The sequence below is a fragment of the Rhinoraja longicauda genome, chromosome 40, assembly GCF_053455715.1.
Source record: "Rhinoraja longicauda isolate Sanriku21f chromosome 40, sRhiLon1.1, whole genome shotgun sequence".
Lineage (NCBI taxonomy): Eukaryota > Metazoa > Chordata > Chondrichthyes > Rajiformes > Arhynchobatidae > Rhinoraja > Rhinoraja longicauda.
The window spans coordinates 8479161-8492158 of NC_135992.1; the positions used below are offsets into that span (position 1 = coordinate 8479161).

At 45.7% G+C, this 12998-nt stretch overlaps 1 protein-coding gene across 2 annotated transcripts in view; it reads left to right on the top strand.

Moving 5' to 3' along the window:
* Window positions 1-12998, top strand: part of LOC144611577 (branched-chain-amino-acid aminotransferase, cytosolic-like) — a 54244-nt gene that overhangs the window by 20547 nt on the left and 20699 nt on the right. Inside the window, exon 1 of one of the 2 annotated variants that reach the window (XM_078430746.1) lies at window positions 264-383. The exons of the other annotated variant lie outside the window; for it this stretch is intronic. Within the exon in view, the coding sequence (XP_078286872.1) occupies window positions 330-383 (54 nt within the window). The 5' untranslated portion in view covers window positions 264-329. Of the gene's footprint in view, window positions 1-263; window positions 384-12998 lie in introns of those variants that run through there. 2 annotated transcript variants of the gene reach the window in all.

Genomic DNA, 12998 nt, shown 5'->3' on the forward strand with positions numbered 1-12998 from the left:
CACACTAACTGAATAGGTTTAAAGAAGATCACAAATGAAAATGTGAAGTCAAGGCGGATCCAATTGCACCTCTCATCAACCCCAGGCAAATTTTCTTCCTTTTGCATTGCCTCCCTAGTTTTGCATTCAGTTCCCCGATCAATTTCCCTCTCCCTGCAATCCTCTCCATGGTTGATTTCCCCCCCCATTGTCGCTTTTACTGGCATTAGGAGTTGCTGTTACAGAGGGGGGGGGGGGGGGGGGGGGTTGAACCTGCTCGCTGCCCTGTTCAGGCTCCGTAGGCGGAACCTTTCTTTGGGGCTGCGGGGACAGACGGGGGTGTCGTTTACATGCGAGACCGAGTGATGGCGGCGGCGAGAGTGGCTGCGGCAGGACAGCTGAGGGTGAGTGAGTCAATGAAGGTAGTAGAACCGTGGAGGTAGAGGGAGATGCGACATACGGGAAGCGAGGGGGACGAGGGAGATCCGAGACACTGGAGGGAAGGAGGGAGATCTGAGACACTGGAGGCAAAGAAGGGGAGTTTGATCCGAGACACTGGAGCCAGAGGCAGGGAGGGAGATCCAAGACACTGGAGGGTGATCTGAGACACTAGAGGCAGGTGGAAGGAAGGAGGGAGATCTGAGACACTAGAGGCAGGTGGAAGGAAGGAGGGAGATCTGAGACACTAGAGGCAGGTGGAAGGAAGGAGGGAGATCTGAGACACTAGAGGCAGGTGGAAGGAGGGAGATCTGAGACACTAGAGGCAGGTGGAAGGAAGGAGGGAGATCTGAGACACTGGAGGGTGATCTGAGACATTGGAGGCAGGTGGAAGGAAGGAGGGAGATCTGAGACACTGGAGGGTGATCTGAGACATTGGAGGCAGGTGGAAGGAAGGAGGGAGATCTGAGACACTGGAGGGTGATCTGAGACATTGGAGGCAGGTGGAAGGAAGGAGGGAGATCTGAGACACTGGAGGGTGATCTGAGACATTGGAGGCAGGTGGAAGGAAGGAGGGAGATCTGAGACACTAGAGGCAGGTGGAAGGAAGGAGGGAGATCTGACACTGGAGGTAAAGAAGGGGAGTTTGATCCGAGACACTGGAGCCAGAGGCAGGGAGGGAGATCCAAGACACTGGAGGGTGAAGGACAGGTGGAAGGAAGGAGGGAGATCTGAGACATTGGAGGCAGGTGGAAGGAAGGAGGGAGATCTGAGACATTGGAGGCAGGTGGAAGGAAGGAGGGAGATCTGACACTGGAGGCAAAGAAGGGGAGTTTGATCCGAGACACTGGAGCCAGAGGCAGGGAGGGAGATCCAAGACACTGGAGGGTGAAGGACAGGTGGAAGGAAGGAGGGAGATCTGAGACATTGGAGGCAAAGAAAGGGAGCGAGACCAGAGACACTGGAGGCTGTGGGATGAAGATTGAGACTGGATAAGGGGCGAGAGCGGGAAGGGGGTAGATTCGAGTAACTGGAGGCAAAGGGAGATATGAGACATTGGAAACAGAGGAGGGAGGTAATCTGAGAAACTGGAGACACGGAGGGAGGGAGATCCGAGATTCTGGAGACACAGGGAGGGAGGGAGGGAGGGAGGGAGGGAGGGAGGGAGAGAGATCCGGGACAATGGAGGCGGATTGTAGGAGGGTGCACTGCAGAGGAAGAGAATGTGGAGCTAATGAGGAGGGAGGGGATCTGATACAATAGAGAGCGGAAGACTACACAACCAGAGAGCTGAAGGCTAACTGGTTCTGACCAATTGATTGCATCTTTCCACTCTCCTCTAGTCCCTCTTCAACTCTTTTCTCCTCTCCTCTTGCCTCCCCCTCTCTTCTCGAGGCTTCATTTGCTCGGTGTGGGTAGATTATATTGCCTTTACCACCTCAGACAGTTGAGGAAATTCAGAGTCTCTCTGAGGATCCTTCAGTGCTTCTACTCTGGGGCTGTAGAAAGCATCTTGTCCGGAAACATCACAATCTAGTTTGGTAATAGCTATGCCCAGGACAGGAAGGCTCTGCAGAGAGTAGTGCATTCGGCTGAACGCACTAAGGGAACTACACTCGCCCCCCCCTGCAGGACCTATACATCAGGAGGTGCAGATCCAGAGCCAGCAACATTATGGGGGACCCCTACCACCCCAGCAACGGACTGTTCCAGCTGCTACGGTCAGGCAAATGCCTCCGCTGTCATGCTGTGAAACCAGAGAGGATGAGACGGAGTTTCTTCCCACAGGCCATCAGGACTGTTAACTCTCATATCACCAGGGACTCATTTAATTTACTGTATTAATTTATTTTTTGTGTTAACAGGTTTTTTTTCTATTCTGTTTTGTAGTTTTAGCACAATCCGCAGGCGTTGGCACTTTCATTTCACGGCACATCTTGTATATGTATGTGACAAATAAACTTGACTTGACTTGACTTTACTTAGGTTAGGGCCCCAAGGCATGGTACAATTACCATTAAGGTAATGCAGCAACGCATTGTGTGTCAAAACATTTGCAGCTTTGACTCTGAACATATATTCTGGGACAGTTTTGAATTAGAGATGCAGCCTGTATAATTCATGAATGCTGAAATGTTAAATTCCTTTGGTTAGAGGTTGTACACAGTTGAAACAGTGACACCGGAATGGCCAGAAAATTAAAGTGACGGGCGACTAGAAACTTAGGGTTCCCCCTACAGACTGCATGAAGGTTTTCGTGCATTCAATTTCTCCCAACCGCAGGAGCACTGAATATAATAGATTTTATTAGAAGAATCCAATGTGCTTCACCTGGAAGGTATTTTGGGGCCCCCAATTATAATCATAGGGCAGTATGGCACAGAAACAGGCCTTTGGGTCCACCTTGTCCAGGCTGACCAAGTTGGCATACTGGTTTTGTCCCATTTGCCTGCACTTTGCCCATAACCCTCTAAACCCTTGTTTCCATACATTTGTAGAGATGTCTTAAAAATTGTAATTGTATCTGCTTCTATAGCTTCCTCTGGCAGCTCATTTCAGATATGGATTACCCTTTGAGTGGAAAAAGTTGCCCCTAAAGTCCCTCTTAAATCTTTACCCTCTCACCTAAGGATGATGCCTTCCAGTTTTAGAATGCTCTACCTGGGAAAAGGACAGTGTGTTTTCACTTCATCCATGTCTCTCATGATCCTACACACCTCAGCAAGGTCACCTCTCAGCCTCCTGCACTCCAAAGAAATAAGTCCCAGCCAATGCATTCTCTCCTCACAACTCAAGCCCACAGGTCTGAAGAAGGATCTTCAAACCCTTCTCCCCCACCCCCTTCCTCCTTCTCTCTTCCATAACTGCTCTTCAGCGAAGGTTCATTGGCATAATTTTATTCAGTTTGACTTTATTCAACACAATAAATTTATCATTTTGTAAGTCAACACACTTCTGCCCAAAGAAAAAAAATCCAAATTGCAATCTTCTGCTGTTTTTGTTACAACCTTATCAATTCCTTCCAAAGGAGCAATGCTAAAACTGTTGCTTTTATGTTTAAAAAAACCTTTGAATTGTCAGTTATTTTCTTTGTCACAATGGAAAACTTCCTTTATAATCTCTGGCGTCAAAAGCCCTAGCTTTGTTTTGTTTATTTTCTCTTTGTTAATTCAGACCCAAGAATTTGTCCTTGAAATATTTTCTCAGGAAATTTCACCTTACCTTTGGCATACTGTTTGCTATAGTCTCTGTTTTGTGTTCTGCTGTTTCCCTTTCATAAACTATCCTTTCAGGCAGCACCATATCGCTGGATAATGTTGCCAATTACGTTAATCTATCTCTAACAGTTATTGCTACTGGAAATAGATTATCTTTATTTTATCAAATCAAATCTTGACTTTGAACCACTATCCATAAATTTCCTCATAACCTACAGAACGAGAGGGCGAACAGTCCAGTTGCCTGTTCTCTCCACCTCTTTCTGCTTATTCCCACCCCCGTAAAATCGTCCACCTTTGTATTCCAAACCATCAACCATGCAAGTCCTTTTTTGTCATTACCAGACATTTGTTATCACCCATCTGATGAAGGATCTCGACCCGAAACGTCACCTATTCCCTTTCTCCACAGATGCTGCCTGTCCCGCTGAGTTACCCCAGCATTTTGTGTCAATCCTCAGTGTAAACCAGCATCTGCAGTTCCTTCTTACACATTCGTAATCACCTCTTCCACATCAACAATGGACCATTGTGTGCTCTACCTTTCCTTGGTCATCAGTGCAAACTCTGATTTGTTCTCAACCTTGCCTTACTACTAGTCCCTCCCCCCCCCCCCCACCATCCATTTCTCCCCTGACTCTCAATCTGAAGAAGGTTTCGACCTGAAATGTCACCTCTTTCTTTTCTCCAGAGATGCTGCCTGACCCACTGAGTTACTCCAGCATTTTGTGTCCACCTTCGGTGTAAACCAGCATTTACAGTTCCTTCCTGCACATAACTTTTCCTTTGCTCTGTTTTGTTGCCTTTATTCCTACTCTGTAAACTCGAAGTGTCCGATTTCAACCTGGTCGTAACTTGCGCAATGTGAGCCTCTCATCCCCTTCTTGGACTACACGCCATGCAATTAACATTCTATATTCTTATCAAACTACAGCTATAAGCTGCTTTTAGAATGACATCAAGACTCGGTTAATCAGGCATCTGGAAATTCTGATAGCCCAGCATCTGGAATGTGAACTGGGGGACCAGAGTACCATTGGGGTGCAGAGGCAGTGCGAAGGAGTTGAGGGGTAGTTCTGGACTGTGGGTCAGTTGTGTGGTTGGAGTTGGGAACCCAAACTACCAGTGGCCATGGTAGGCCTGCAGCTGAAGCCAGGGTCCAGAGCGCTTGCATATTTTCAAAGTTTCATAAGTGAAAGGAGCAGAATAAGGTCATTCAGCCCATCAAGTCTACTCCACCATTCAATCATGGCTGATCTATCTTTCCCACTCAACCCTATTCTTCTGCCTTCGTTCCGTAACCCCTGACCAAGAATCTATCTATCTTTGCCTTGAAAATATCCATTGACGTGGCCACCACAGCACTTCTGCAGCAATGAATTCCACAGATTCACCACCCTCTGCCTAAAGAAATTCCTCCTCATCTATTTTTGCAGTCCCTTCAAACTAACATGGTTCATTTGAAAATATATTGTGTACAATACCGTGCGGCATGTAAAAAAAAGTTAAATAAGAGTTCTGTGTGCACCGTCGATCACCTGTACACTAGTTCTATCCGAAACACTCTGGGAACCATTTACAAAAGTCAATTAACGTACAAACCCTTTGTTTTGGGAATGAGGGAGGAAACTAGAGCACCTGGAGACAACCCACATGGTGATAGGACGTACAAACTCCGTACAGACAGCACCCGTAGTCAGGATCGAACACGGGTGTCTGGTGCTGTAAAGTTGCAACTCTACCGCTGCACCACTGTGCTGTCCTTCTACAGTGGAATCTTTGAGAAGTGGTTTCACTGTTGCCTGAAATGTGCACTAACAATACAGAGTAGCCCAGGCCTGGACTACTGAAAAACAGACCACTGATATTTTCGTTACTTTTTTCTCCTGAAAAGCTCAATTTAATGAAATCCAACTCCACCGGCACAAAAACCTTCCTTCTTTACAGAAGGGAATTTGACCAAGAGTAACTAGAGCTGGAATATGTGGGGTGGGATAAAATAACGTCATAGTCATTAGTGTCAATGGATTAGCATTAATGGGTGCTTAATAGTTGGCCAAAAGATATGTTTCCCTGCTGTATGACTTTATTTGATCTAAACATTGCCTGATATCTTCCTATACAAAATATGTACCCATGGTGGCTAATGAAGGCCAACTTCCCGTCTAACCTGAACTCTCTCTTTCCTTCGTCCCTGTCTCAATTAGGATCATTGTTACTGGCTGAACCTGGGTATCATTACTAACAGTCACCACAAGAGATCAGTTAACTCATTACAGATGTAGCACTGAAGATAGACACAAAATGCTGGAATAACTCAGTGGGACAGGCAACCTCTCTGGATCCAGAGATGCTGCCTGTCCCGCTAAGATGCTCCAACATTTTGTGTCTATCTTCGGTTTAAACCGGCATCTGCAGTTCCTTCCTACTATAGATGTAGCACTAATCAGTAAGATCTGAGACTTGACTCTGCGGATCTCAACTGGGTTTTGTGCTATCAGTGCTGAGAGTTCAGACTCTGAGGGCACAACAGTGGCCCAACGGTAGAGTTACCGCCTTACAGCGCCAGACACCTGGTTTTGATCCTGACCTCGGGCGCTGTCTACGGAGTTTGTACGTTCTCCCTGTGACCTCGTGGGTTTTCTTTGGGTGCTCCAGTTTCCTCCCACATTCCAAAAACGTGCAGGTCTGTAGGTTAATTGAATTCTTGCAAATTGTCCCTAGTTTGTCGAATAGGAACTACTATACGGGTGATTGGTGGTTGGAGTGGACTCGATGGGCCGAAGAGCCTGTTTCCACACTATCTCTAAAACTAAAACACTGACACTCCAATATTTTGCTTCGAAGTTTTGAGAAGTGTATCTCCCAAAAATGTTTAACTCACGAAGAAAACGTTGGCTGGCTCTCAAATCATGTGCTGTTCTGTGTCATGGAGGCATGGTGATTGATTGAAAGATGCAGCAAGGAAACAGACCCATCGGCCGACCAAGTCCACGTCGACCTTCGATCACCCGTATGCTATCCTATACATTAAGGGCAATTTAAAGAGGCTATTTAACTTACAAACTCACATGTCTTTAGGACGTGGGAGGAAACCAAAGCACCCAGAGGAAACCCACGTGGTCACAGGGAGAACATGCAAACTCCCCACAGACTGCACCTGGAGTCAGGATTGAACCAGGTTCTCTGGTGGTGTGAGACACCAGCCCTACCAACTGCACCCCTGCGAACGTGATTAAATTAATGGATTAGTAGAAGCCTGGACAGATAACCTGGCTTAATTATGTAAATAAATAATCAGAAACAAAAAAGCTAGCTTCAATAACGGTGGCCACGAAACTATTGTATTGTTATAAAATCCTGTCTACTACACAAGTGTCCTTCAGGGAAGGATATTCAACATTTCTACACAGTCAAAATATGTCTCCAGACCCATCAATATGGTCAGATCTTAATTGCCATTTGAACTTGCCCAGCGGCGCATTCTTTTTGAGAATAATTAGGGAGAGGGAAAACATTAGCCTAACCAGCCTGGCTGGCAAAGCCAAACTCTTGTAAAAAAAACATTGGAAGAAAGACCATCTAGTTTATTTATTATATTCCCAGACATCAGTTGCCCATGGTGAGATTGGCCAGTTTTAGCAGCCATTGACTTCACCAGCTCTATTATAAGTCTACCCCCTGCTCCCAATTCCTCCGTCTACGCCGCATCTGCGCCCAGGGTGAGGTGTTTCATACTAGGGCATCAGAGATGTCCTCTTTCTTTAGGAAACGGGGCTTCCCCTCTTCCATTAATGATGAGGCTCCCACTAGGGCCTCCTCCATATCCCACAGCGCTGCTTTTGCTCCCCCTCTCCCCATTCGTAACAAGGATAGAGTCCCCCTTGTCCTTGCCTTCCACCCCATCAGCCAGCCTATACAACAAATTATCCTCCAACATTTCCGTCACCTCCAACGGGATCCCACTACTGGCCACATCTTCCCATCTCCTCCACTTTCTGATTTCCCCAGAGACCGTTCCCTCCGTAACTCCCTGGTCCACTCGTCCCTTCCCACCCAAACCACCCCCTCCCCAGGTACTTTCCCCAGCAACTGCATGAGATGCAACACCTGTCCCTTTACCTCCCCCCTCGACTCCATCCAAGGACCCAAACAGTCTTTCCAGGTGAGGCAGAGGTTCACCTGCACCTCCTCCAACCTCATCTACTGCATCCGTTGTTCCAGGTGTCAACCTCTCTACATCGGCGAGACCAAACGCAGGCTCGACGATCGTTTCGCTGTATACCTTCGCTCAGTCCGCCTTAACCAACCTGATCTCCCGGTGGCTCCGCACTTCAACTCCCACTCCCACTCCCACTCCCATTCTGACCTTTCTGTCATGGGCCTCCTCCATTGTCCTAGTGAGGGCCACCGCAAATTGGAGGAACAGCATCTCATATTTCGCTTGGGCAGCTTATACCCCAGCGGTATGAACATTGATTTCTCTAACTTCAGTTCCTCTGCCCCTCTCTTTCCCCTCCCCCTTCCCAGTTCTCCCACTGTCCTCCTGTCTCCAACTACATCCTATCTTTGTCCCGCCCCCTCCCCTGACATCAGTCTGAAGAAGGGTCTCGGCCTGAAACATCACCTATTCCTTCTCTCCTGACATGCTGCCTGACCCGCTGAGTTACTCCAGCATTTTGTGATAGCTCTATTGTAGAGGCCTTCACTCGCTATAATGATGATTGAAGCATGGATTTCTTGGGCTTGGATTTCAATCTGTCAGTGACATCACATTAAATAGGGACAGTAGCTACCGATTTTGGCTCATCATTCTCCTCTTCAGTCTTTATTCAGAGTTTATCTTTATTCTGCACATTAACAAACAGGGTTCCACCATTTACTGTGTTTATGTCAGTTTAGAACGTATCAACATAGAAAAATAGGAGCAGGAAGGAACTATAGATGCTGGTTTAAATCAAAGATAGACACAAAATGCTGGAGTACACAGTGGGACAGGCAGCATCTCTGGAGAGAAGGAATGGGTGACATTTCGGGTCAAGACCCTTCTTCAGATTGTTGAAGAATTGGGGAATATAATAAGTAACCTAGACGGTCTTCCTTCCAACGTTTTTTTTTACATGAGTTTGGCTTTGCCAGCCAGACTGGTTAGGCTGCCCACTTCAGACATCAGTCTGAAGAAGGGTCTCGATCCGAAACGTCACCCATTCCTTCTGCCAGAGATGCTGCCTGTCCCGCTGAGTTACTCCACCATTTTGTGTCTATCTTTGAGAGTGAGAATTAGTTGGCTCATTCCAATAGGAGCAGGAGCAGGATACACGCTGATTGATTTTGTTATTGGTTTATTTTAGAGGTACTGTGTAGAAACAGGCCCTTCAGCCCACTGAGTCCATGCTGTCCTCTCAACCACTCAGTCACTCTCATTGTACAGAATCCCTTTTTTTTTTAAATTGCCCATATTCTCATAAAACACCACCCCTTTCCAGATTTCACCACTTACCTACACACTAGGAACAATTTACAGTAGTCAGTTAACCTACCAACCTACACGTCTGTGGAATAAGTGTGAAAACCAACGGGAATCCATGAAGCCTCGTGGTCATGGAGAACGTGCAAACTCCACACAGACAATCCCCAAGGTCAGGATTGAAAGTGGGCCAGGGGTGCTTTGAGGCATTGGTGCTGCAGGTCATGACACAGTGTCACCTGGGATCAATTCTTGTGAACATAGGCCTCATCAATCCAATCTCTTGTACAACCGTACCATCAATCACTCTGGTGAACTTTCACTGCACTCCCTCCGTTGATCTTCTTTAATCCTCCAGGAAATATGTTGAGATCCTCGTGAATAGATTTGCCTTGCCTGTGGGTCTTGCCAGGATCACAACTGACTCTCCTACGCAACTCTGAAAGAATGCATGATAGTGCATGTAAACTTGGTCCCAAGTCCTTCCCATTATTGAGGGAAAAGATGGACTTCTTCTGTAGATGTGGGGATGAAGAATCAGTGAATGGGAAGGAGCACAACATGATTGTTAGAAATGTTTGAGGCAGCGTGTTGGGCTCTAACTGTTGACCAGGGCTGGATGCTTGTTGGGACAGTGGGTACAGCTTCATATTTCTCTGTGCACACATTCAGGACACTGGCAGGGCTTGATGGAAGAGAGCAGTCTGCACCTTTACAGGCTCATTCACCAAGTGTCAGGAGTTGAGGGTACAGTACACTAGCATGCTCGCCTTGGCCAAAGTGCAATGTATTTTGCAAAACGTAAAGTGCTGGAGTAACTCAGCATCTGTGGAGGAAATGGACAGGTGACGTTTTGGATCAGGACCTTTCTTCAAGAAGGTTCCCCAAAAAGATAGGTACTTTTTACTGCTAAATCTCTTCAAGGTATGGCTATTTTGAAGAAGTTGTTTTTACTGCTCCATTGCAAAATCTCCTCAAAGTATGACTGCTTTGAAGAAGTTTTCACGTTTACTGTGCATAAGATCATGTAGTGTATATGATCTTGAGGGGATGAAATAGGTTAAATGAATAGTCTTTTACCCAAGTAGGGGAATCAAGAACCAGAGGACATAGGTTTAAGATTAATGGGGAAAGATTTAATAGGAACTTGAGGGGCAACGTTTTTACACAAAGGGTCGTGTGAGTATGGAACAAGCTGCCAGAGGAGGTTGTTGAGGCAAATACTATCACAACATCTACAAGACATTTGGACAGGTACATGGATAGGATAGGTTTAGAAGGACATGGGCCAAACACAGGCAGGTGGGACTAGTATAGATGGGGCATCTTAGTTGGCATGGGCTAGTTGGGCCGAAAGGCCTGTTTTCACGCCCTGTGACTCTAAGACTCTACTGCTTAATGCAATATCTTTTACAGTGCAAAGACATTATATTGGGGAGACAACATATGATTCTGATACATCAATATATTACAATCTCTAACTCAGTAGGTTTGGATCATGTTTCCTTCTGTAACCGATCACCCCTTGCATTGAAACCTAAGTTTCAATGCGTGAGTGGAAAAAAAAAGGTTTCTTACCTTGATTCTTCCTGGATAATTCCCAAGGCTAAAAATGTAGAATAAACATGCTGTGTGTAAAGCTGTGTTTCGATCTAACTCCCTTCTCCGTCGAAGCTTCTTATGAGTTTTTCACTCTCCTTTCAACGTGACCAAAGGCAGAGAAATGTACTTTGAACCAAGCAGGGAGGTTTATATCAGAAAAGATCCCTTTCTTTAACCTTTGAATAGCTGAGCAGACAAAATGCAAATGTGCCTGAGCAATAAATGATTGTTGAAGTCTGCTTTGTGTGGAGGTTGGAATTTGAATTAATGAGTTCTGCTCTAACCGGCAATTTTCTGTCAGGCTGAATTATTTCACTTTCTTTCAAAGATCAGTCTGTAGGATTCATTTCTGAAGTATTTTGCTGATATTCACAGATGATTTTGGCCGGAGGGTGGTGAATCTGTGGAATTCCTTGCTGCAGACGGCAGTGGAGGCCAAGTCATTGGTATTTGTAAAACGGAGATTGATAGTTTCTTGATTAGGAAGGGTGTCAAAGATTATTAGGAGGTGACATGAGAATGGGGGTTGAAAGGGAAAAATAGATCAGCCATGAGCAGACTCACTGGGCCGAATGGCCTAGTTCTGTTCCTTTGTCGTGTGATCCAATGATTTGTGCTGTTGCTGCAATTGGGATGCTTTTGATTCGCCTCTTCAGTGTCAGATTGTGCACGATTCTGAAACTTCTGCACTCTGTACATTTACCTTTTTTTAAATCAGATGTTGCACTCAAACTGTCTCGCGATGCTTGCAAATGAATTCCTTTTTAAGTCCAAATTACTGCTGTTGTGTTGATGAAAGTGGGAGCAGCAGTGAGATCTAACAAAAGATTAATGAAATAGTAGAAATTATTGATAGTTGAAGGAGAATTGTTGACTGGAATCCAAGCGAGCTCTTTAGGTTGACCTTTAGGTTTTGATTTTCAGAATGCAGCTAAATATTGAGTTTATCAACATGAGATTCTGATACATCAATATATTACAGTTCAGTGAAAAGCGTTTATTGCGTGGGAACCCGTCCCAAATTCCGCAAAATGTGGGAATGGGAATATTATCGCCAGATATAGTGCAAGGATAACAATACTTGATGTGAATAACTCAACAAATCAATTGAAGTTTGCATTGTACAAAAAGGGGTTTATCCTAAATAAAAATAGGAAATGCTGGAAACACACGGCAAGTCAGTCTGTATCTGTGGGGAAACGGCTAACGTTTCAGGCTGAAGACTGCATTTAGAGAGTGTATCTTTCTGGATCTGAAGCTTTTTGTCCTTACGTAGGTGACAGGCAGCATCTCTGGATCGAAGGAATGGGTGATTCGGGTCGAGAAGTCTAAAGAAGGGTCTCAACCCGAAACATCACCCATTCCTTCTATCCACAGATGCTGCCTGTCCCGCTGAGTTACTTCAGATTTGGTGTCTATCTTTGGTGTCAACTAGCATATGCAGTTCCTTCCTGTACATACTCACTGGTTTCTTTGCCAGACGCACAGGAAGATCACATCTGTTAACATAACATATAACAACTACAGCATGGAAACAGGCCTGTCCGGCCCTACTAGTCCACGCCGACCATTCTCCCTGACCTAGTCTCATCTACCTGCACTCAGACCATAACCCTCTAATCCCCTCTTATCCATATACCTATCCAATTTACTCTTAAATAATAAAATCGAGCCAGCCTCCACCACTTCCACCGGAAGCCCATTCCATACAGCCACCACCATCTGAGTAAAGAAGTTCCCCCTCATGTTACCCCTAAACCTTTGTCCCTCAATTCTGAAGCTATGTCCCCTTGTTGGAATCTTCTCCACTCTCAAAGGGAAAAGCCTACCCACGTCAACTCTGTCCGTCCCTCTCAAAATTTTAAAAACCTCTATCAAGTCCCCCCTCAACCTTCTATGCTCCAAAGAATAAAGACCCAACCTGTTCAACCTCTCTCTGTAGCCTAAGTGCTGAAACCCAGGCAACATTCTAGTAAATCTCCTCTGTACCCTCTCCATTTTATCGACATCCTTCCTATAATTTGGCGACCAGAACTGCACACCGTACTCCAGATTCGGCCTCACCAATGCCCTGTACAATTTTAACATTACATCCCAACTTCTATACTCGATGCTCTGATTTATAAAGGCAAGCATACCAAACGCCTTCTTCACCACCCTATCCACATGAGATTCCACCTTCAGGGAACAATGCACAGTTATTCCCAGATCCCTCTGTTCCACTGCATTCCTCAATTCCCTACCATTTACCCTGTACGTCCTATTTTGATTTGTCCTACCAAAATGCAGCACCT